General features: G+C 41.7%; 3 protein-coding genes and 2 long non-coding RNA genes across 11 annotated transcripts; 2 read left to right on the plus strand and 3 right to left on the minus strand.

Moving 5' to 3' along the window:
• Positions 1–687: 687 nt before the first annotated feature.
• LOC138405648 (uncharacterized) lies at positions 688–11,657 on the minus strand. The gene is made up of 2 exons (XR_011239445.1): positions 11,126–11,657; positions 688–2,146 (listed from the first exon to the last, which is right to left on the minus strand). It is a non-coding gene; the product is annotated as an uncharacterized lncRNA (long non-coding RNA).
• On the plus strand, positions 4,683–13,622 carry LOC109643844 (uncharacterized). Of its 2 annotated transcripts, none has more exons than XM_069515495.1 (4): positions 4,683–4,822; positions 8,892–9,682; positions 10,205–10,374; positions 11,657–13,622. In XM_069515495.1, the coding sequence occupies exons 2-4, from the start codon at positions 8,930–8,932 to the stop codon at positions 12,591–12,593; spliced, it is 1,860 nt and encodes a 619-aa protein (XP_069371596.1). In that variant the 5' UTR covers positions 4,683–4,822; positions 8,892–8,929; the 3' UTR covers positions 12,594–13,622. The 2 variants fall into 2 exon arrangements, with proteins under 2 accessions (XP_069371596.1, XP_069371597.1); XM_069515496.1 differs by lacking the exon at positions 4,683–4,822 and adding an exon at positions 7,161–7,731.
• A 137-nt stretch (positions 13,623–13,759) lies between these two features.
• Positions 13,760–23,882, minus strand: ubr7 (ubiquitin protein ligase E3 component n-recognin 7). 6 transcript variants are annotated; one of them, XM_069515504.1, is made up of 12 exons: positions 23,749–23,882; positions 17,711–17,832; positions 17,471–17,604; positions 17,151–17,211; positions 16,686–16,781; positions 16,544–16,597; positions 15,635–15,740; positions 15,497–15,570; positions 15,243–15,407; positions 14,713–14,878; positions 14,357–14,418; positions 13,760–14,126 (listed from the first exon to the last, which is right to left on the minus strand). In XM_069515504.1, the coding sequence occupies exons 2-12, from the start codon at positions 17,825–17,827 to the stop codon at positions 14,034–14,036; spliced, it is 1,128 nt and encodes a 375-aa protein (XP_069371605.1). In that variant the 5' UTR covers positions 17,828–17,832; positions 23,749–23,882; the 3' UTR covers positions 13,760–14,033. The 6 variants fall into 6 exon arrangements, with proteins under 6 accessions (XP_069371605.1, XP_069371602.1, XP_069371600.1 ...); XM_069515501.1 differs by having other exon boundaries at positions 15,243–15,416; XM_069515499.1 differs by lacking the exon at positions 23,749–23,882 and adding an exon at positions 20,852–20,987.
• On the plus strand, positions 19,842–21,279 carry LOC109643849 (uncharacterized). The gene is made up of 2 exons (XR_011239444.1): positions 19,842–20,084; positions 20,870–21,279. It is a non-coding gene; the product is annotated as an uncharacterized lncRNA (long non-coding RNA).
• On the minus strand, positions 21,722–22,096 carry tmem251 (transmembrane protein 251). Its single transcript, XM_020109085.2, has one exon. The coding sequence runs from the start codon at positions 22,094–22,096 to the stop codon at positions 21,722–21,724; it is 375 nt and encodes a 124-aa protein (XP_019964644.1).
• Positions 23,883–24,056: the final 174 nt, after the last annotated feature.

Consider the following 24,056-nt stretch of genomic DNA (forward strand, 5'->3'; position numbering starts at 1 on the left):
GGTCACGTGACAAAGTCCAAACACCTGGTTACTGTTCTTCATATTTATTTTCTATGTTTGAACACAAATGTGTGAACGTTCAGAACTTTGATCCTTTGATTCAGCTCGAACAGACAACAGAGAAAAGTGTTTGTGTGTCTGTCGGTGCTGATGTAACACAACAACACAAAGTCAAAGATGTCACACACCTTCTCTGGACTTCATGAAGGAACACTTTCCATTCTCAAATCTTTGAATCTAAGTCAGAGCAAGTGAGATATTCTGAACTCTATTTCCACACTAGTTCAGACACAGTCGATAGAAATGATTCACAGGGAAACTTTTAACGTTACTGCAGTAAAGAGGTTCAATCGGTACTTGTACTTTTACTCGAGTAGTTTTGAGTATTTGTATTTCTACTGGAGTAAAGAGTGTCTGGACTTTTACCTTCTGAGTCCATGAAGATGTTCCAGGTGTGAAAAGGTCAAAGTTCAGTTTCACTCTGGAACAAGTTTAAATGTAGTTTTACTGCTGAAGCTGCTAAATAAAGCTCAGTCGTCACATGACGTTGGTTCACAGTCTAAACATGTAAACGACTTGAACCTGGATTGAATCTGTGAATCTGGTCTGCGACCGGTTTTTAACTCACGTTCATTAATTCATCTTTTGGTCATTTAGTTTCTGTCAGAAACTCAGAAGGACAAGTAGTGTAGACAAGTGTGTTTTTTACTGCAGGTTTTCTATGACGTCTTCAGATTGTTCAAAAGTTTCACACTGATCCTTAAACACATTTATGTTGACGTTCATTTTTTAACGCTACATCGCACTTAGAGATTCAGCTCTGAAAGACAAATGTTTAGTTTGTGTCTGTTGTTTTTCAATGTAATAAAACAACAGACGCTCAGCTGGTCTGTCGTCTGAGAGAGAAGCTGCTGTTTCTTAAACTATGACTCTTCTTTAATTCCATTCTCTTCTTCAAAAGTCTTGTAACTTACTGAAAGCTGCAGAAACTCTTCCTTCGTGATGATGGTAGATTATAAAACTGCTAAAACTTTTCATTCAACAGGAATCAGAGCCGGGCCCTGATCCAGAAAGCATTAGTTGACTATTAGTCTTACTATTAGTTAAAGGAAACTCCCGGTTTTCAGTTCAGTTTAACTAAGTCTGTTACTATGGCAACATACTTGGTGGGTTAGGGTTTTGTTGAACTAAGCTGGAGTTTGTCTTGAGATGTTTTGTCTTGCTGAACATTCTCTGTCCTCTTATCTCCCACGGGACACATCGTGGACATGCTCTTAGAACAAATTCTCTGTTTTGCACTTTGGTTTTTTGGAAACAAATATTTCTATACAACACTGAGCATGTTTCCAAGGCAACCGTCTGTCGTGCACAGAGTCGAAGCAATAATTCATTGATTTCGTATGAAGCACAAGTCGGTTCACTTGATTCCAGCTTTGGCTGCAAAGAGATTGTGTGAACAGTGTTTCCACAGCATCAATGTGCAGATCGTCTGAAGCCTTCAGCATGAGTTGACCCCGGATCCACTGCAACCACAGAACTCACTGCAGGATGAGCCAGAGAGGATCATGGGATCCAGAGACTTCATGGACTCAGGGTCGACCCAGAACTGTGGGATTCTCCACAACAGAGAAGAACCATCAACTGAGCCAGTGGACGATCCTGATAACCAGCAGAGACAACATGTCCCCATCATTTCTGACTGACCATCACCTCCACAGTCACACATCATGTCTTTCTTCCCCAAAAGTCCAAATGCAGAACAGTAGTTAACATATTGATGAAGAATCCTCCACCTGTAGCTCCTCCTCCTCTAATTGATGCTCCAGTGGTTGTATTTCTATCTTTGTTCTGTTCCTATTGGTCCATTTCTGAACGAGATGTTTGTTTGCGTCTCCTTGAACAGCTGTTTCACAGAAAGCTTCAGGAACACATTGAATTCACAGCTGCAGGTTTACTGAGTGTCATGAAGTCAGTCGATGCTGATCAACTTCTTACTGAGGAACTTTGTGCTGTGGGCGGAGCCTCTGCCTCATTGTTTCCAGCATTGCTCAGTTGAAGTTTTATTCTGGTTCAACGTCTTCGATCGTCAGATGTTCGTTTATGGTGTGAACCTCAGTATCTTCTCTCAGCTGAAGGTGTCTTCAACCTGCGGAAGAAAGAGCGACTACACCATCAGTAACTGGAAGATAATGAATAAGATTAGACAGTTAAGTGCTCCACCACAGTTTAAAACATTTAAAACTTGGTGTAAATGATTCTGTTTCCAGTCTAATTTTAATGTCGGGGCTTGTGGACATTTGATGACACCACAGGAGCAGGATGGAGCCAAGTTGTGTTTTTATGTTGTTTTATTATGTCTGAAGCTTTGGTCTCCAGTTCCTTCAGTAGTGTCGGATTCTGCTTCAAACTTTTCCTTCACTGGAATAATGTAAACATACTTAAATCTCTCACATGTTGAATAAAGCCACTGATGCTGTTAAATTGACCAGCTCACGTTCTCTGCTGCTGTAATCTGATCATCTGCAGACGCATGCATTAATATTTCTAACTCAACTGAGGAGATCGATTGCATGATCTGTACTCCTGCTTTTCTAATTGGACTTGATTGAACTACTCGTTATCGACTCAGTCAAACCAGATTGATTGTGACGTAAGTGCCAGCTCTAATGTTCAACCTGCTTCAACTGCTTCTCAATAGATCGACCAAGTTCCTCCAGTGAACATGAACACTGCTGGCTCAACAGAAATATGACTTATTAAATGAATAAAGATCACGTGAAACAACATTTCTACATTTTAATCAGTGGAAAAGATTTAAATGTATTTGTTTGGTAAACAGACAGCTGTCAAATGTCCTGCTGCTCTTGTGAAGAGACTCAAAATGAGTCTTTTCTGACGCTCAACCAACCAAACAAAAGTTTAAATCATCGTAAAAAACACGAAGTCGAAGGAAGCAGAATAAAACAAACTTCAGTTTATTATTGATTGTTTGTTCTTTCTAGTTTATTATTGATTGTTTGTTCTTTCTAGTTATTATTGATTGTTTGTTCTTTCTAGTTATTATTGATTGTTTGTTCTTTCTAGTTTATTATTGATTGTTTGTTCTTTCTAGTTTGTTATTGATTGTTTGTTCTTTCTAGTTTGTTATTGATTGTTTGTTCTTTCTAGTTTATTATTGATTGTTTGTTGTTTCTAGTTTGTTATTGATTGTTTGTTCTTTCTAGTTTATTATTGATTGTTTGTTCTTTCTAGTTTATTATTGATTGTTTGTTCTTTCTAGTTTATTATTGTTTGTTCTTTCTAGTTTATTATTGATTGTTTGTTCTTTCTAGTTTGTTATTGATTGTTTGTTCTTTCTAGTTTATTATTGATTGTTTGTTCTTTCTAGTTTATTATTGATTGTTTGTTGTTTCTAGTTTGTTATTGATTGTTTGTTCTTTCTAGTTTATTATTGATTGTTTGTTCTTTCTAGTTTATTATTGATTGTTTGTTGTTTCTAGTTTGTTATTGATTGTTTGTTCTTTCTAGTTTATTATTGATTGTTTGTTCTTTCTAGTTTATTATTGATTGTTTGTTCTTTCTAGTTTATTATTGTTTGTTCTTTCTAGTTTATTATTGATTGTTTGTTCTTTCTAGTTTGTTATTGATTGTTTGTTCTTTCTAGTTTATTATTGATTGTTTGTTCTTTCTAGTTTATTATTGATTGTTTGTTCTTTCTAGTTTATTATTGTTTGTTCTTTCTAGTTTATTATTGATTGTTTGTTCTTTCTAGTTTGTTATTGATTGTTTGTTGTTTCTAGTTTATTATTGATTGTTTGATCTTTCTAGTTTATTATTGTTTGTTCTTTCTAGTTTATTATTGATTGTTTGTTGTTTCTAGTTTGTTATTGATTGTTTGTTCTTTCTAGTTTATTATTGTTTGATCTTTCTAGTTTATTATTGATTGCTTGATCTTTCTAGTTTATTATTGTTTGTTCTTTCTAGTTTATTATTGATTGTTTGTTCTTTCTAGTTTGTTATTGATTGTTTGTTGTTTCTAGTTTGTTATTGATTGTTTGTTGTTTCTAGTTTATTATTGATTGTTTGTTCTTTCTAGTTTATTATTGTTTGTTCTTTCTAGTTTATTATTGATTGTTTGTTGTTTCTAGTTTATTATTGATTGTTTGTTCTTTCTAGTTTATTATTGATTGTTTGTTCTTTCTAGTTTATTATTGATTGTTTGTTGTTTCTAGTTTGTAATTGATTGTTTGTTCTTTCTAGTTTATTATTGTTTGATCTTTCTAATTTATTATTGATTGTTTATATTGAACATATTTCTCTCACTCAGAAGCTGCAGCTTAGTTTCTGAGAAGTCACGTGACTGAGAGGAAAAGAGGGAGGGAGACAGAGGGAGGGAGACAGAGGGAGGGAGAACATCACTTTATATAACATAGTGAGGTTGTGTTCTCTTATGACGTAGATTATCATAACGACACAATCTTCAGACCCAAGTTCACAACTTTTCAAAATAAAAGCTCAATCATGCAGCTCAGTATAAAACAACAAAACAAACGTTGTACTTTGAATGAATGAAATAAACATTTGCGGTGTCACGTTACTTCCTGTTTCCTGTCATTTATCTTCGAACAAAAACTCTGATTAGATTTTGTTGTGAACCATAGACTGTATATAAAGAGTTTAGACTTTTATTTTGAAATGCCAGGTGGTTTGCTCCGCCGTTTCACTTTTATTTTGTCGACCAATAAAAAAGCACTTCCTCCTTCAGCAGAATAAAACAGAGAGAGAGACATCAGAGCAGAAGAGACTCGAGCACATGAAGCAGGTGAGTGTGTGTCTGTCCTTCTGTGGTGGACAGGGACATTTTGTCTGGTCCTCACTAATCCAATGGACTGTTTGAGGGTTTAGGTTAGAGTTAGTTTAGGTAAGAGTTAGAGTTAGTTTAGGTTCCAGTTAGTTTAGGTTAGAGTTAGAGTTAGTTTAGGTTAGAGTTAGTTTAGGTTCCAGTTAGTTTAGGTTAGAGTTAGAGTTAGTTTAGGTTAGAGTTAGTTTAGGTAAGAGTTAGAGTTAGTTTAGGTTAGAGTTAGTTTAGGTTAGAGTTAGAGTTAGTTTAGGTTACAGTTAGTTTAGGTGAGTTAGAGTTAGTTTAGGTTAGAGTTAGTTTAGGTTCCAGTTAGTTTAGGTTACAGTTAGTTTAGGTTAGAGTTAGAGTTAGTTTAGGTTAGAGTTAGTTTAGGTTACAGTTAGTTTAGGTTAGAGTTAGAGTTAGTTTAGGTTACAGTTAGTTTAGGTGAGTTAGAGTTAGTTTAGGTTAGAGTTAGTTTAGGTTCCAGTTAGTTTAGGTTACAGTTAGTTTAGGTTAGAGTTAGAGTTAGTTTAGGTTCCAGTTAGTTTAGGTAAGAGTTAGCGTTAGTTTAGGTTACAGTTAGTTTAGGTTCCACTTAGTTTAGGTTAGAGTTAGTTTAGGTTAGAGTTAGTTTAGGTTAGAGTTAGAGTTAGTTTAGGTTAGAGTTAGTTTAGGTAAGAGTTAGAGTTAGTTTAGGTTCCAGTTAGTTTAGGTTAGAGTTAGTTTAGGTTACAGTTAGTTTAGGTTAGAGTTAGAGTTAGTTTAGGTTACAGTTAGTTTAGGTTAGAGTTAGAGTTAGTTTAGGTTCCAGTTAGTTTAGGTTACAGTTAGTTTAGGTTAGAGTTAGAGTTAGTTTAGGTTACAGTTAGTTTAGGTGAGTTAGAGTTAGTTTAGGTTAGAGTTAGTTTAGGTTCCAGTTAGTTTAGGTTAGAGTTAGTTTAGGTAAGAGTTAGAGTTAGTTTAGGTTCCAGTTAGTTTAGGTTAGAGTTAGTTTAGGTTCCAGTTAGTTTAGGTAAGAGTTAGAGTTAGTTTAGGTTCCAGTTAGTTTAGGTAAGAGTTAGCGTTAGTTTAGGTTACAGTTAGTTTAGGTTAGAGTTAGTTTAGGTTCCACTTAGTTTAGGTTAGAGTTAGTTTAGGTTACAGTTAGTTTAGGTTCCACTTAGTTTAGGTTAGAGTTAGTTTAGGTTACAGTTAGTTTAGGTAAGAGTTAGAGTTAGTTTAGGTTACAGTTAGTTTAGGTTAGAGTTAGAGTTAGTTTAGGTTAGAGTTAGGGTTATGGGCCGTCAAATACATTACGTCAATGAGTTTCCTCACAACTATAGGGAGACAAGTGTTTATGTTGAGTTGAATATTTATCTATAAATATAATCGTTATTTGGGTTAATTCATATTCACAGTGTTGTTTGTTCTTTCTAGTTTATTACTGATTATTTATATTGAACATATTTAACTAACTCTGAAGCTGCAGCTGAGTCAGGAGACAGAGAATGAGAGGGGAGGGAGGGAGGGAGAAAGAGGGGGTGAGAGAGAGAGAGAGGGAGGGAAGGGGAGAGACAGAGAGAGAGAGGGAGGGAGGGAGGGAGGGGGAGAGACAGAGAGAGGGAGGGAGGGGGAGAGAGAGAGGGAGAGACAGAGGCAGGGGGAAAGACAGAGAGAGAGAGAGGGAGGGGGAGAGACAGAGAGAGACAAAGAGAGGGAGGGGGAGAGACAGAGAGAGAGAGAGAGAGACAGAGGCAGGGGGAGAGACAGAGAGAGAGAGAGGGAGGGGGAGACAGAGAGAGACAAAGAGAGGGAGGGAGGGGGAGAGACAGAGAGGGAGGGAGGGGGAGAGACAGAGAGAGCGAGGGAGGGGGAGAGACAGAGAGAGGGAGGGAGGGGGAGAGACAAAGAGAGGGAGAGGGAGAGACAGAGGCAGGGGGAGAGACAGAGAGAGAGAGAGAGAGGGAGGGGGAGAGACAGAGAGAGGGAGAGACAGAGAGAGAGAGAGGGAGGGGGAGTGACAGAGAGAGACAAAGAGAGGGAGGGAGGGGGAGAGACAGAGAGAGAGAGAGGGAGAGACAGAGGCAGGGGGAGAGAGAGAGAGGCAGGGGGAGAGACAGAGAGAGAGAGAGGCAGGGGGAGAGACAGAGAGGGAGGGGGAGAGACAGAGAGAGACAGAGAGAGGGAGGGAGGGGGAGAGACAGAGAGAGGGAGGGAGGGGGAGAGACAGAGAGAGGGAGGGAGGGGCAGATGTTGATTGTTTTAAAACCTTTATTTATAAATACAATTAAAAAATCATGACACTAAATAGAAGCAACAAACACTGACTCTTCACTTCAAAGGAATGTTGAAGTCGTCTTTGATGCACCATCCATCAACAGAAGCCTCCATGTTGTTCAACAATAACAACTCTGGCCTCGACCGAGGAGAGAAAACAGGAAGTGCTCCCGCCCTGTCTTTCCCTCCACTTTGCTCTGTCTGCTGCCGAACATTTTGTTCTCTCCTACTTTCGAGTTGAGCAGCTGCCTCTTCGAGGCGTCAGCTCTCTTGTAGTAGATAAGATAAGATAAAGTTAAGGTGTTCTGAGAGCATGTTGTTTATAACAAAATGGACACTCGTTAGAAACAGGATTAAAAACAGATATAAAAGCGTTTACAGCAACAGCACCATGTAAAATCCTCCGTTGTAGATGTGTTTCTTTGTTTTAATAGGTTTTACTCTCCTGTCCACATCCAGTTTCTGTCTCCACACTGTGTCCGCTGTGTGCATGTCCACCAGTTTACAATCTGTTCCACATAACAAGGGTCCCGAGGTCCCCTGCAGATTCGGTGCGAAGCCCAGTTCTGTAAAAGGAGTTTCCTCTCCATCTTGACCTCCTCCTCCGTCAGTCCCTCAGCCCACCTGCTCAGGTGCTCCTGCTCTGCTGAATGGATTTCATGCCATTTCCTCTTTGCTAATCTTCCTTTTATTTCTTCCACAACCCCTCCCAGTTTTTCTGAACTAGGTTTTCTTTCCCAACATACACACCAAGATATTTAAAACCATTCCTTTTCCAGGTCAACCCCCCCCCCCCCCTCCAGCTCCCCACTGCTAATGCTTCGCTCTTTTCCCAGTTGACCTTTGCTGCTGAATTAATACTGAAGTCTTGGACAGTGTTCCCCAGCTGGCTGATCTCCTCTTGGTTGTTAATAAAAACAATGTCGTCAGCATAAGCTGATAAAAAGTGACTCTTCAACTTTGGCTCTGATTTTGCACAACACGGGTTCAATGGCTAGTGCATACGGCAGCCCTGAGAGGGAGCCGCCCTGTCTCACCCCCCTGTGCACTTTAAAAGGTGTCCTCAGACCTCCATTAATTATTTTAATACACTCTCAATGTCTTGGTACAAAACCTTGATCGTAGCCATGAGACCTGGGCTGAGGCTGAAACTCTCCAGAGTTTTCCAGAGGTAAAGGTGCTGAACCCGGTCAAAAGCCTTTTCCTGGTCTATAGAAATGAGACCAGTTTTTACACCCAAAGAACTAGAAATGTCCAAAATATCTCGAATTAAGGACACATTTTCCAGGATAGACCTACCAGGCACACAGTAGGTCTGGTCTTGGTGGATCACTTGGTCCATCACCTCTCTCAGGTGGTTTGCCAGCACATGGACAGGTTCTTGTAGTCTGTGCAGAGGAGGGACACAGGACACCAGTTCTTAATCTCCTGTCGGTCTCCTTTTTTGGGCATGAGAGGATTCACTGCTCTCCTGCAGCTTATCGGCAGCAACGTCTCTAAAACTCTCATTAAAAACGTTTAAAAGATCTCCGCCCATCTCGCTCCAGAACTCTTTGTAGAACTCTACAGGAATCCTGTCAATACCAGGGGCTTTCCCCTCCTCCACTCTGAGCTTGGAGAGCAGGTTCAGCTCCTCACTCCTGTTGAGAATCATGTGGATCTGTCTTCTCTGTAACTCCACATGTTTCAGCAGAGATGTTAAATCGTCTTCATGTAAACATGACTGAATGTGTTTGTCTCTTTAAAGACAAACATTCTCTCTCTAACCTGACGTCTGACCTTTGTCTTCCAGCCTCCCGTTGATCTCACTGACAAACTTCTGGAAACATCATGACCACCGCTGACGAGCTGCTGGACCAGATCTTCTCCTGGATCGAACAGAGGAGGCGCTGTGCGGACCAGCTGATCAAACTGGCCGTGGAGCTAGAGTCCCTCACGCAGAAATGTAAAGGTGGTGAATGTGTGGGCAGCTCGGTGGCTGTGGTGGGGGCTGCGTGTGTGATGGGCGCAGGCATCACTTTCCTCACTGGCGGAGCAGCTGCTCCATTTTTAGGTTTGTTAGGATCAACATATTTAGGAGCAGGTGCCATCATCTCTATAACAGCTAAACTCATCGAGCACTTCATGTCCAGCGACACCATGAAAGATGCAAAGAAAATTGAAGAGAACAGCAACAAATGTGCAAGAAACATTCAGCAACTGTTCGAGAAACTAAAGGCTGAAAAGACGGCAGCGAACAGATTCCCCAATCCGGACGATGTGGACAGACACATTCTGACTGACATTCTGAGAGCTGTGGCGAGACGAAGTGGAGTGAGGACGAAGATCGACTTCAGAATGGTCGGCGACGAGCCGTATTTGTCTTTTGGTGGAGGGCCACAAAACCTGGCGTGTGATCCCATGTTAGGCCACGGCATCGGCCACAGCCTCCCTATAATGGTGACAGCCGCTGGATTTTTAACAATTTTCACGCTCCGCGCCAGTGGGAAGAAATGTAACTTTTTGTTTGCTAAAGGAGCTCAGCAGCTGATCAAGGAAATATCTGTGACTGGAATGAAAACAGTGCTCAAAGGAGGCAGCATGGTGAGATCAACTTCCTGTATTCACACACTTCTCTTATTCCTTTCTTAAAGCTCCAGTGAGTCAGATTCAGGTGAAAGGATCTATCAGCAGAAATCTAATGTAGAATCATCCTCATGATGTTTTCACGAGTTCGTTTCATCTAAATTATATGAATTGTAGTTTTCTTTACCCCAGAAAATACCTTTTATATTTAAACACTTTATATTTACATACTTTATATTTATATACTTTATATTTACATGGAGGGGACCCTCTCTACAGAGGCCTCCATGTTCTTTACATTAGTCCAGACTGAACAAACTAAAACCTTTTGAGTTTTGATGACGACTGAAGCTGCCGCAGGTTCTTCTTCATGTTTGGAAGGAGGGGGGGAGGGGAGGGGTGTTCAGCTGCAACATGACACTTCACCACTAGATGTCACTGAATTCTACACACTAGACCTTTGATTGAATGTTTTTAATGAAGGATAATTTGATCATCTGATAATTAATCCTTTACTGATCTGTTTCCATCAATCATCAGGTTGTGGGAGGAGCCATTGGAATGGCATTTGCACTTCCTGAGGCGATCGACAACTGGACAGACCTGATCAAGAACAATAACGTGACTGAAGCTAGCCAATCCCTGCGAGACACAGCCAAGGCGATCAAAAAGATGACGCGGACCCTGAGTGATCAGTTTGAAGATATGAAGTAAGTGATTCTCAGTTTCTGCTCCTGCAGGTTTGTTTCCTCAGGTAAAGAGCTGCAGCGGGAGTCCGACAGGTCAACACGTCCAAACCACTTCTACAATGTGACCTTCACCTCTCATCAGTTTGATCAATATTCTTCCATGTTGTGTTGGTACATCAGGTTTTGATGCAATTTAATAGAAAAGCATCATCATTTATAACTGCAAACCAGCAACCACAGAGCAACACCTTAATGAAACCTGTTAGCAGCTAAAGCTGTTTTCAGGCGTGTTCCTCACGTGTTCTGTCTGTGAGAACTAATGTCAGTGTCTCTGGACATTTTCTGGAACTTTTCCTGCAGCCTCTAGTAAAATTTCAGAGTGACACCAGAAACTTTACCAAGTTCCCCTGGTATTTAAGCTGGACACCACAGCAACCACCTAGCAAAATCCTGTAGCAGCCAATTAACTAACTGTCAATGATGAATTTTTGCATCATCACACCTTCACATCCTAATTGATCTATTTTCATTGTCACCATTAATAACTTATTATAATTCACTGCCTTATTTGCGATATAATATATTCATTTTTCAGTCATTATGTAAAGTAAAGCCTCACAGAGCTCAGTTATTACATTTTTATTCCAGGTGCTGAAACTTTGCATCTGTAGACTGCTTTGTGATTTAAAGGCAGTATTGGCTGAGGTGTGTCCCTGAGGTACGGACTCTCAGGGTTTATATGACATAGGCTGAAGAACCAAACGTACTATACCTTTCAGTCCCTCCTCCGGCATGGCAGCAAACCAAGCATGACCATGCAACACCACCTGGTGGCTAAACTAGACACCGTGCAGCAACAAGCTTGTGACCAGTCAGACAACTCAAGTCACTGTCCTGTAAACAGACAAACATCCAGCTCTTACAAGAGTTTGCTCAACACAACTGGTCATTTATACGTGGGTTTAGCACAGTGCAGTAATAGAGCATTTGTATCTACAGCAGATATGCAGCAGGGGGCACTGTTGTCAGACACACAGCAAGAGCCAGAAAGAAACATGGTCAAACAACCAGATTCAGATGCTCTAATAAAATCAACCTAGAGTAGATAGAAACGCCAGCTGCCCTAAAACAATGCTACCCTAAAGTACAGCAACAGTATGTATAACCAACTATAGCTGCATCCACTTATGGCTAAAGCTAGCAGCATCTGAGTGGACAAGGAAGGCAACGACAATCAGAGAATTCTCTATTTCAGTGTAAAATGTGTTTGCAGTCGTGCTAACTGGACCTGTTTTATTCACAGGCGGATGCTTGAGGAGATGGAAAAAGAACAACGTGAGCACAAGGAAACTTTAGCCAAAGTTAAGCGCAGCATTGAAAACCCAGAGAGAAGCTTTGAAGAGAAGCAAATATTATTAATGTTTGCCATGAAAACATGCCAGAATGAACAGGTGCGACAATGGCTGAGATGGAATTCAGGGTCGGAGACTTTCTTCAAACTTGTGGATTTGTTTAAGTTAATGCAAAAAGAAATCATGCAGAAGTCAGATGAGGACGAGTCTGATGATGAAGACGACGAGAGTGAAGTGGACATCATCTTTGTGGCTCACGGATCGATCAGAGACTCCAAGATTCCAGCTTCCTGTCTGCTGCCTCTGTCCAACATCAAGGACGTGCTCCTGTATTCTCCCTGGAACTGTCTCCTCGCTGCTCCGGCAGCGTACGACATCGCTACGGGACTCATACAACCTAATCACAGAAAGTTTTTATGTAATACAAAAAGTGGCTGTGAAATTCCTCATGAAAGACACGTGCCCGGGAAACTGCCAGATGACTGGAACTCAATGAAGGAAGCAGACCAGATTCCCAACATCATGGTCAGTACTCTCAGGGTTCCACAAGATGGTGCATGGAGGGCTGTAGTCCGTCTCACAGAAGAATATGGTAAACCAGGGAGAGGCCGTGTTGTCATCCCGTTCATCCTCCCTGGTCTGACAGTGAGAATCCCGTTCTACATCGTCACCTGGGTCATGTCTCTGGTGCTGTCTTTCTTCCAGATCCAAGCCACTGTTCATCTCGCCGCCTGTCTGGGCGATAAGTCTACAAAGAAGTTTTCCAGAGGGTTCCTGGAGGAACAGTACTCCTACACTATTGACAACAGCGCGATGACATCAGCAGCAGCCAGGGTTCCCATCAGACACGTACAGCTGTACAGGAACTTTCAGGCCATGTTTGATTAGACAGACACAACTTTAAAAAACACCAAGTTAGAAAAAAGATTGAATTTTAATTTATCCAGTGGATTTTCATCTTGATTTTTTTTTTAGAGATTCCAAGTTTTGTTCCAGCAAAAGATTCTTCCATGCCTCAACAAACAATCCAATTTAAATCTGAAAGATGGCTGCCCGGAATCGTGTTCAAGAGTTATGGACATTAAAAATCCATATTTACTGGGATCTAACACTGATGTGGAGGAGTCAGGACATCTCCCACAGCAGGTCCTTGGATCAATGGACGGACCTCAGTCAAATTAACACAACAGCCAACACTAGAATCACCTCCACCAACCAAGATCTTTTTTCAAGACTCATGAGGTCACTGTGACCGTTGACCACTGAGACTCATCAGTTCACCTGAGTCTTAATGTACATTTGTACCAATCTGAAAGGACCTTCTTGTGGTGGTCATTAGATCTCCTGCCAAAGAATCCAGTAAAAAATAAAAAAAACTGTGCCATGTACACAATGTAATCTGATTACTCTCTGGGACGCAGAGAGTACTGATGTACGTTTGCTTCCAAGCTGAACTGGCCCTTTGTTGTTAACGCAACCTCTGAAGCAGCTGAACTATCAGACATGATGCATTACTGCCCGATGAAGAGATGAGGAAGACGTGTTCATCACCTTTTCACATCTGGTGCCAACAGAATGAAAAGTGTCAGAGCAGCAACACTGTTCATACTCTGATCCATCAACGATCACTTATATTGTAATACATTTAATAATGATCAATTATCTATCATGACATCATTGATTCCTCACGATGATTACTAATCTTATTGGCTGCACACGTTAAAGCAGTGCTACATTATGACATCATGATGAATTGATTTCCACAAATTGACGTCTTCTTACACCCAAACATTTACGTTCTGATTAAATCATTTATTCAGTGTCTGAGACATGTTAGCATTTGAACCCATGAGATGTGTTTCCTGTTTTCAGTTGCTGTGATTTGCTAAAATGAATAAAGTGTTTTTAAAGCTGAAATGAGAAGTTACCTTTGTAACCACAGATCCTGCTACCGGGTCCACGCTACCGGAGCAACATCTGGAGCAGCATCTGGCCAACGACAAACACAGTGATGACGTCAACAAGCAACACAGATTCAAAGCCGAGTTCATCAATCATGTTCGTGTTGGTGTTGTGGTTCAGTTTTATTGATTTTCATTCGAAAGAAAAACAAAACACAAATAAACATTACAGTTGTGACCTTTGACCTCTGACACAAACATTAAAAACAAGACGTTCAGTGTCTCAAAGCTTCAAAATGAACAGATGATAAAAACTGTAGTGTCCAGACATCACAAACATCAGCGGATCGACAGGAAGTGATGTCACATGACAGGAACAGGCCAAGGCTCATCACATGGTTCATTAGAGGTCAAAGGTTATAGGTGATCAGGTGCAGTAAAAACGTCCGTCGTCGACTCTCCTTCTCTTACGACTCTGCTGCTGCTCAAAGAACAGACGGATGTCATCAGGGGTCACGACCTATCAGAGAACAGTCACATGACATCAGAGGTCACGACCTATCAGAGAACAGTCACATGACATCAGAGGTCACGACCTATCAGAGAACAGTCACATGACATCAGAGGTCACGACCTATCAGAGAACAGTCACATGACATCAGAGGTCACGACCTATCAGAGAACAGTCACATGACATCAGAGGTCACTGACCTATCAGAGAACAGTCACATGACATCAGAGGTCACTGACCTTTCCTTCAGCTGCAAATGTCTGCAGAAAATCCTTCAGTTCAGTTTTCATGTCGTTGTACCCTGAAACAAAAGAACACAACAAACAAAATGTGTAGCACTTGTAGTTCCAGGTGTACTTTCACGTATAGTACTTTTAATTTCATTTGTAGTACATGTAGTTTTAAGTGTAGCACTTGTAGTTCCAGGTGTACTTTCACGTATAGTACTTTTAATTTCATTTGTAGTACATGTAGTTTTAAGTGTAGCACTTGTAGTTCCAGGTGTACTTTCACGTATAGTACTTTTAATTTCATTTGTAGTACATGTAGTTTTAAGTGTAGCACTTGTAGTTTCAGGTGTGGTAGTTTTTCTTACCATGGATGATCTCGAGTTGCTGCACTCGGTTCAGGTTGTCGAGTGCTGACATCAGAGGGTCGTGTCCTTGTTGCTTCTGTTCGTTGTTTTTTCCTTTTCTCTCGTAGGCGAGGACGGTGTCCGACTCGTCCAATAAGAAGGACAGATTAGCTTGTGACAGAAGCTCCTGAGGACAGACACAGAACAGTTACACACTGAAGTCTGGAGTGATGTGTTCTGGTTTTTTAAGTTCTGAGAGAAACGTGTTTGAAGATGTTCACTTTGTCTGCAGAACGCACAGATGACAGGTGAAGACTGACGTGCTAACAGGTCGTCAGTGACGCCACCGGCAGTTTTTTTTACACGTTGTCATGTTGCTGTTTGCTCGTAGTTTAGTCACAAACATTTAGATCATTTAAAAATCCACCAGTCGCTGTGCGGTTTGTACTAAACTATGTGTTTACGTCATGTGACATGTTCCATCGATCAAATTAGTCAAATCATAAGCCTATGACCTCACACTGACATCATGAGTGCGTCAGCCACGTTACCTGGCAGCCGGTGCAGGAGCAGAGTTTGGAGCGCCACCCTGACGGCCAGAACACAGCCCCCGACCGGAGTCTGTTCTGACCAGTCCTCTGCGGTTGCTTCAATCTGCAGCTCGACTCCGCCTCCTCGCGACTCCGCTTACTGCTGGGCTCGATGACATCATCCACCTGATCCACCTTATAGGTCGTTCATCAGTGACATGCTTCAAAAAGAATGGTCGAGCGTACATGAATGTGAGCCAGTGGAACCCTCTCACCTGTGGTTTGTCAGGAGCATCGGTGTTTGATTCTCCTCCTGTCTCCTCCTTCACCTGTGCCGCTGCACCTGAGACTGAACAGGAATTACGTCACATACAGGAAACACGTCACACGGCAGCTGTGAGTCGGTGACTTACCTGCCAGCAGATCAGCGTAGGTCCACAGGAAATCATTTTTATTCATACACAGCTCACAAATCATCTCCTGCAGCTCGACACAGTCGGGAATCACACAGCCCAGGTGCTGCAGGTACAGGTGAGGTCAGTGAGGGTTGACCACCAGGGGGCACCACAACAAGTACACGGCACCATTCAGATTATTTAATTAAGAAAGTGTGGAGTGTTTGTTTGAGTGGAGTTGCAGTTAGAGCACAGGACTTAAAGGTACAGTGTGTAGAATTTAGTGACATCTAGTGGTGAAGTGTCATGTTGCAGCTGAAAGTATGTAAATATAAAGTACATAAATATAAAGTATGTAAATATAAAGTACATCAATATAAAGTATGTAAATATAAAGTACATAAATATGAAGTATTTAAATATAAAGTACTTAAAAATAAAGTATTTAAATAAAAAGGACATAAATATAAAGTATTTAAATATAAAGTACATAAATATAATGTACATAAATATAAAGTATGTAAATATAAAGGACATAAATATAAAGTATTTAAATATAAAGTACATAAATATAAAGTACATAAATATAATGTACTTAAAAATAAAGTATTTAAATATAATGTACATAAATATAAAGTATTTAAATATAATGTACATAAATATAAAGTACATAAATATAATGTACATAAATATAAAGTATTTAAATATAAAGGGTCTTTTCTAGGGTGAAAAAAACAACAATTCATACTATTTAGATGAAACACACGAGTGAAAACATCATGAGGATTATTTTATATAAAATCTTCCACCTGAATCTTCCACACTGGACCTTTAACTCATAACACCTGTTTGATGACTTTTGTCTAAACCTCCTCAGGCAAAGCATCATGGGAGGTAACATGACTGCAGATGTACTGTTGTACTCACCCTGCCGTGCAGCCAGTCCTCACACACCACACACTGAATCATCTCGTCCTCCACCTGGAGACCAAATCAGCCAATCAGAGAGAGACATTCAGTGGCGAGCAGAGCTCACCTGGGGGTCTGCTGAGAGGCTGTGGTGTCTCACCTGGTCGTCGGGGTCTGGATAAGGTCGGCTGCAGGTGCAGTAAGCTCCAAAGAAGTTGTGACTGTATTTATTCAGACTGTTGACCTCGTCTTTATCCTGAAACACACCACTCGTGTTTAACGAGCTTTGTGGGGACCAACCATTAACAGACGTTATAGGGACCTGACAGGTGTTTATGTATTTATGAGGACGCCAGGTAACAGATTCTTCTGCCATGTTTGACCCATGATGAACTGATGTTTATTTGAAGTATAACTTCACTTCTGAATCTGACTCCACCCACTTCTAAAACTGACCCAAGGTCCAAGATGGTTTAAAACACCAGGTGGCGTTATGAGCCATGTTCAACCCTTGAACAGCTGATAATAAAAATGATACTAAAACCATGAACGTGTTAAATCAGTTTACAGCTGAAAAACACGTGTGTTCATTTCATTTGTGTCATTTTACTGGATGTGGACTAACAGGATGGAGTTTACACTGCAGCTCTGTGAACTTCCTGTTTCCACAGTCACAACGAAAGTTCCTGCAGAAACAAACAAACAGAAGAAAAAATAAAACAAACAAACAATAATATTTATTTACAAACACAGTTTCAGTTCTTTTATCATTTATTCTGGTTCATTGATTTACGGAGCGTGAAAATATTGTTATTACCACCACAGGTTTACGTCCTTCACATGTAAACAGCACATGGCTCAGATGGTAACTCACATCTGTCTGAGGACGATATTGTGGACATATTGATCAGGGATTCAAAGTGTCCTGATGATGTGTTTGCTCACCTCTTGGTGTAGAGTTCAAAGAGGTCGTGACCTTCATGACATTTATATGAACACGCCAAACACACTCCTGCTGCTTCTCCACCTTTTGGTGTACAAGTGTTACAGGCGTACAGAGCTTGACGCTTCACGTAGCCCTGAAAAAACACACGCACACAGTGTGTTACCCTCTCTAATAATAATATAACAATATTAATAATAACTGGCTGGTGCCACCTGCTGGTCATTGTGTGCAATGCGTACCTGGGGGTAGGAGCAGTGATCCGAGTCACTTCCTGCCAGAACAGCTGAAGCTTCTTCCTCCAGCTCCTCATCTTCCTCCAGAACATCAACCAGAGACACCGTCTGCTCCTCACACATGTTTACTACCAACACCGGGACAATGTCAGGTTAGTCTTCTGTCTCTGTCTCTACTGTCTGTCAACTGTCTGTCTCTGTCTCTACTGTCTGTCTCTATCTTTACTGTATGTCTTTGTCTACTGTATGTCAACTCTCTGTCTCTACTGTCTGTCTCTGTCTTTACTGTATGTCTCTATCTTTACAGTATGTCTCTGTCTCTACTGTCTGTCTCTGTCTTTACTGTCTGTCTCTATCTCTACTGTATGTCTCTGTCTCTACTGTATGTCTCTATCTTTACTGTATGTCTCTGTCTCTACTGTCTGTCTCTGTCTTTACTGTATGTCTCTATCTTTACTGTATGTCTCTGTCTCTACTGTCTGTCTCTGTCTTTACTGTATGTCTCTATCTTTACTGTATGTCTCTGTCTCTACTGTATGTCTCTGTCTTTACTGTATGTCTCTGTCTTTACTGTATGTCTCTGTCTCTACTGTCTGTCTCTGTCTTTACTGTATGTCTCTATCTTTACTGTATGTCTCTGTCTTTACTGTATGTCTCTATCTCTACTGTCTGTCTCTGTCTTTACTGTATGTCTCTATCTTTACTGTATGTCTCTGTCTTTACTGTATGTCTCTGTCTCTACTGTCTGTCTCTGTCTCTACTGTATGTCTCTATCTTTACTGTATGTCTCTGTCTTTACTGTATGTCTCTGTCTTTACTGTATGTCTCTATCTTTACTGTGATGAGTGTCCCCTCAGCTGCAGTAAGACAAACACGTATGTTTGTGTTTCAGTCCTGTCTGACTATCGATCAGTCGGATTAGTAACTGATCAATATGACAGCAGTTAGCCTCAGATAGCTTCAGTTAGCTTCAGTTAGCCTCAGATAGCTTCAGTTAGCCTCAGTTGGCTTCAGATAGCTTCAGTTAGCCTCAGATAGCTTCAGTTAGCTTCAGTTAGCCTCAGTTGGCTTCAGATAGCTTCAGATATCCTCAGATAGCCTCAGATAGCATCAGTTAGCTTCGATAGCCTCAGATAGCATCAGTTAGCTTCAGATAGCCTCAGATAGCATCAGTTAGCTTCGATAGCCTCAGATAGCATCAGTTAGCTTCAGATAGCCTCAGATAGCATCAGTTAGCTTCAGATAGCATCAGTTAGCTTCAGTTAGCTTCAGTTAGCCTCCTCAGTGAAACCGCCTGTCTCTGCTACGTGCTAATGCTAACGGTGTTAGCTCTGTGAATAAAACACAAACTCACCGGGTCCAACCGGGACCAGACCGGAAGTAGAAACAAAATCTTGTCCGTAGAGTCTGTAGAGCGGCCGATCAACTGATCAATAACCAATAATAACCAGTGATAACCAACAATAACCAACAATAACCAACAATAACCAATAATAACCAGCTCCGTCCGATGTCCAGAGGATCACAGCTTTGTTGTCAAACTACTTGCCACATTTGGCTGATGATAACTTCCGGTTCATTTCCGTAGGTCGCATTTGGCGGTAATCTAAAACTAAAATTGGCGGTAATCTGAGTCACAGGTCATCGAATTAAAAAAGTGATTCAGTCAAGATAAAGAATAAAAAGATTAAAACCACAGAGTGAACAGATTCAACTCGAGAAGACAAATAATAAACAACTCACAAGACAAATACAAATCTAAAAACTCATCAGGGTCACACACGACAGATCAGAGTGCTGCCTCTAGTGGGGTGATATGGTACTGTGGGCTCTTGAAGGTTTGATAGTGCCATGTATTAATGTATTAATGTAGGTGAGGAGAAGTTTACATTCTAAATGTGACAGGAAGTCAGTGTAGAGAAGCTAAAACAGGAGACACGTGGTCTCTGTTCCTGGTTCATATCAGGACATGTGCTCTACTCAGTGTTTCTATGACTGGATTTTACGTAAGGTACTTGAAGGCAACAGAGAGTGCGTGATGACGTCATAACGATGGCCGTGTCGCTGTTAGCGGAGCTGAAGCGTGATGACGTCAGTAAAGATGGCCGTGTCACTGTTAGCGGAGCTGAAGCGTGATGACGTCAGTAAAGATGGCCGTGTCGCTGTTAGCGGAGCTGAAGCGTGATGACGTCAGTAACGATGGCCGTGTCGCTGTTAGCGGAGCTGAAGCTCAGAGACAAACACACACAGAGAATCTGCGTTCAAGTGGAACATGACCTGAGTTCTCTGATTGACGGAATAAAGGAGCTGAACGTGAACGTGTCACAGATTCTCAGTGAACTGGTCGAGAGAGAGAGAGAGAGAGGAGCCTGCGGACCTGGTCAGTTACCTGATGCTAACACCACCGAGAGAGAGAGGGAGAGAGAGAGAGAGACAGAGAGAGAGGACAGACAGAGAGAGAGAGAGAGGACAGACAGAAAGAGAGAGAGACAGAGAGAGAGAGACAGAGAGAGGACAGACAGAGAGAGCGAGAGCGAGAGAGAGACAGAGAGAGAGAGAGAGAGAGGAGCCTGCGGACCTGGTCAGTAACCTGATGCTAACACCACCGAGAGAGAGAGAGAGAGAGAGAGAGAGGACAGACAGAGAGAGAGGACAGACAGAGAGAGAGAGGACAGACAGAGAGAGCGAGAGAGGACAGACAGAGAGAGCGAGAGAGAGACAGAGAGAGAGCGAGGAGCCTGCGGACCTGGTCAGTTACCTGATGCTAACACCACCCAGAGAGAGCGAGAGAGAGACAGAGAGAGAGAGCGGGGGCAGAGAGAGAGACAGAGCGAGAGAGAGAGCGAGAGGGCACAGAGAGGACAGAGAGAGAGAGAGAGCGATAGAGAGAGAACTCCGGTTGTACTGAATGTATATAATATATATGAAGTCTAGTTTATTTGATACAGTTGATGCGTAGTCACGTGTGTGGTGATGTAGCTTTAAGAAAAAACAAACTGGTTCCTACAAGGTTCACATGTGGAACCAGCTCTGAACCAGTTTGACTTTGGTGGAAGTTTTTTTTCAACCTGTTGATGTTTTATTGACGTCATAGGTAAACTGAGCAGCTGTACACCACAGATCCGTGTTAGATGATGTCACATTCACCTGTTTTACCTGCTGCAGGTGAGGAAGACGAGGACAGTGATGAAGGCAGTGATGAAGACGAGTCATCAAAATGTGAGAGACAATGTCCAGCCAAAAGACTTAAACCATGAAGCACCCAGGACTCTGTCTGAGACATGATGACGTCACAGGTTTACCTGTTTGAACTGTGGATGATGATGTCAGGTGATCAGTCATATGACTGAGTAGAAACATAAATAAAGCTGTAACAGGTGTCTCAGGTAAAGAAAGGGTTTGCTAAAATGTCTGCTTCTTCTCCTACGAATCAATCGCTGCCTGATCCAGAATCAGTCCTGAGTGGACATCCTCTTTCTATTGGTGAGGACAGATGGGGACAGGTGAGAGGGAGCAGCTAGAAACAACTCTTTGTCTTCCCTCAGTCGTCACTTCAATAAAATGAAAAAAACAAAGCGAAGTTTCAACTTTTAATTTGTGTTTAGAGTTGTCATGGTAACCAGCATGTGATGTGACTCATGTTATTATAGAAACATACCACAAGCTCTGTTCAAAAAATGTACCTGCAGTAACCATGGCAGCAGTAACCATGTTTCAGGTGACCGGTTAAAGTAGGTGTGGTTACTGGATGTGCTGCTGCCCCCATATTCAACACCCTCCAGCCAATCACAGCCCGGGGCTGTCTGTGATGTCACAACAAAACAACAAGTGAACGATTGACAGTTGCAGACTGAGGTCCTGTCAGTCGACACTGAGGGCAGCACTGACCGCTCCTGTCAAGACAGGGTGGAGGGTTAAAGTCCAATGGGAATGTTACAGTTCAAAAGGCACACAGGAAGTGACATCACATGCAACACAACAGTCCAGAGCCACTGCGGCCTCTCCGATTTGTCCTCTCTATGTGTCAATCACTGACCCTGCCCTGTGATTGGTCGGTCTCTGGGTGGCGTGGCGGCGACTACACAGCAGGGCGATGCAGACAGGAAGTACACAGTAACCGACGGCACGGGGGTCAGCTCTCGTGCACGAGAACAGGAAAAGGAAGAGCTGGAGGTACGGCAGCAGGAAGACCGACGCCCATATCCAGACAGGAAGTGACAGCAGGTGAGACCAGGTGAAAGCAGAGGGTGGAGCTGAAAGACTGACGCCACCTCCCTGCACACGCTCCAAACTGAGTGTGTGCACCTCAAAGACATAGTACACCACCATGATGCTGAGCAGCAGGTAGAGAGCCACGCCCACCCATCCCATCCTCTGACGGAAGTTCATCATCCTCCATACTGTTGACAGATAATCAATTACAATTATCAGTACAAGTTTATCAATATGAGCTTTATTAGCATTAACTTTATCAACACTGACTTTATCAACACTGACTTGATTGACATTAACTTTATTAACATTCACTTTAATATTAACATTGAATGTGACCTGAAACTTCACTGAAGCAAAATCACTTTTCACTGAATGTCGTATTGTTTTGCATTGAGACGTTTGGCCTGTCTGCAGTCTGTTCATCTGTTAAGATTCCTCTTTATTGTTCCACACACAGCAACATGCAAACATCTCTGTATGTAACCCATCCATGTGAACACGGAACATACAGAACACAATCCACACAGTGACAACACGGGGAGCTCAGTGCTTGCTCAAGGGCACCTCGGCAGTGCCAAGGAGGTGAACTGGCACCTCTCCAACTTCCGTCCATGCAGGACTTGAACCGGCCACCCTCCGGTTCCCAAGCCAAGTGTCTATGGACTGAGCTACTGCCTCCCCCTGTTAGCAGCCTGTTAGCAGCTTGTTAGCAACCTGTTCATATGTTAGCAGCTTGTTAGCAACCTGTTCATATGTTAGCAGCTTGTTAACAACCTGTTCATATGTTAGCACCTTGTTAGCAACCTGTTCATATGTTAGCAGCCTTTTCATATATTAGCTGCTGGTTAGCAACCTGTTCATATGTTAGCACCTTGTTAGCAACCTGTTCATATGTTAGCAGCCTTTTCATATATTAGCTGCTGGTTAGCAACCTGTTCATATGTTAGCACCTTGTTAGCAACCTGTTCATATGTTAGCAGCCTTTTCATATATTAGCTGCTGGTTAGCAACCTGTTCATATGTTAGCACCTTGTTAGCAACCTGTTCATATGTTAGCAGCCTTTTCATATATTAGCTGCTGGTTAGCAACCTGTTCATATATTAGCAGCTGGTTAGCAACCTGTTCATATGTTAGCAGCTGGTTAGCAACCTGTTCATATGTTAGCAGCTGGTTAGCAACCTGTTCATATGTTAGCAGCTGGTTAGCAACCTGTTCATATGTTAGCACCTTGTTAGCAACCTGTTCATATGTTAGCAGCTGGTTAGCAACCTGTTCATATGTTAGCACCTTGTTAGCAACCTGTTCATATGTTAGCAGCTGGTTAGCAACCTGTTCATATGTTAGCACCTTGTTAGCAACCTGTTCATATGTTAGCAGCTTGTTAGCAACCTGTTCATATGTTAGCAGCTTGTTAGCAACCTGTTCATATGTTAGCACCTTGTTAGCAACCTGTTCATATGTTAGCAGCTGGTTAGCAACCTGTTCATATGTTAGCAGCTTGTTAGCAACCTGTTCATATGTTAGCACCTTGTTAGCAACCTGTTCATATGTTAGCAGCTTGTTAGCAACCTGTTCATATGTTAGCAGCTGGTTAGCAACCTGTTCATATGTTAGCAGCTTGTTAGCAGCCTGTTCATATGTTAGCACCTTGTTAGCAACCTGTTCATATATTAGCTGCTGGTTAGCAACCTGTTCATATGTTAGCAGCTTGTTAGCAGCCTGTTCATATGTTAGCACCTTGTTAGCAGCCTGTTCATATGTTAGCACCTTGTTAGCAACCTGTTCATATGTTAGCAGCCCGCTAGCTCATGTTTTTATCAATTCTCACCTTCCTTCGCGCTGAATCCTTCAAAATAAAGTTGTGCTGTGGACTCTCTGGCTGAGCTGGATCCCTGGAGCTCCGGGAAGCCCCTCACTTCCTGTTTTGTCAGCTGACCTCTCGGTGACGTCAGACACCAGCTGACTATCTTTTTTTTATTTTAACAACATTCAAACAAACTGTGGCGCTGTTTAAGAGAAGAGTATATATATATTATATGAATTAAAACTATAGATGATAAATATAATATAAATAAATAGAATGTATACAACCTTTATACAATCATTTGTCTAACAGGAGAAGAATCTGGTCCTCCT

Source organism: Paralichthys olivaceus, chromosome 19, assembly GCF_024713975.1.
Source record: "Paralichthys olivaceus isolate ysfri-2021 chromosome 19, ASM2471397v2, whole genome shotgun sequence".
In the NCBI taxonomy this organism is placed as follows: Eukaryota; Metazoa; Chordata; class Actinopteri; order Pleuronectiformes; family Paralichthyidae; genus Paralichthys; species Paralichthys olivaceus.

Coding starts and splice junctions, on each gene's coding strand:
- LOC109643844 (XM_069515495.1), top strand. CDS start 8,930: ATGACCACCGCTGACGAGCTGCTGGACCAGATCTTCTCCTGGATCGAA. Junction 9,683..10,204: donor TGCTCAAAGGAGGCAGCATG/GTGAGATCAACT, acceptor ATCAATCATCAG/GTTGTGGGAGGAGCCATTGG. Junction 10,375..11,656: donor GATCAGTTTGAAGATATGAA/GTAAGTGATTCT, acceptor TTTTATTCACAG/GCGGATGCTTGAGGAGATGG.
- ubr7 (XM_069515498.1), bottom strand. CDS start 20,987: ATGTCTCAGACAGAGTCCTGGGTGCTTCATGGTTTAAGTCTTTTGGCT. Junction 16,598..16,685: donor ATCCAGACCCCGACGACCAG/GTGAGACACCAC, acceptor TTTGGTCTCCAG/GTGGAGGACGAGATGATTCA. Junction 14,419..14,712: donor GCAACTCGAGATCATCCATG/GTAAGAAAAACT, acceptor CTTTTGTTTCAG/GGTACAACGACATGAAAACT.
- tmem251 (XM_020109085.2), bottom strand. CDS start 22,096: ATGATGAACTTCCGTCAGAGGATGGGATGGGTGGGCGTGGCTCTCTAC.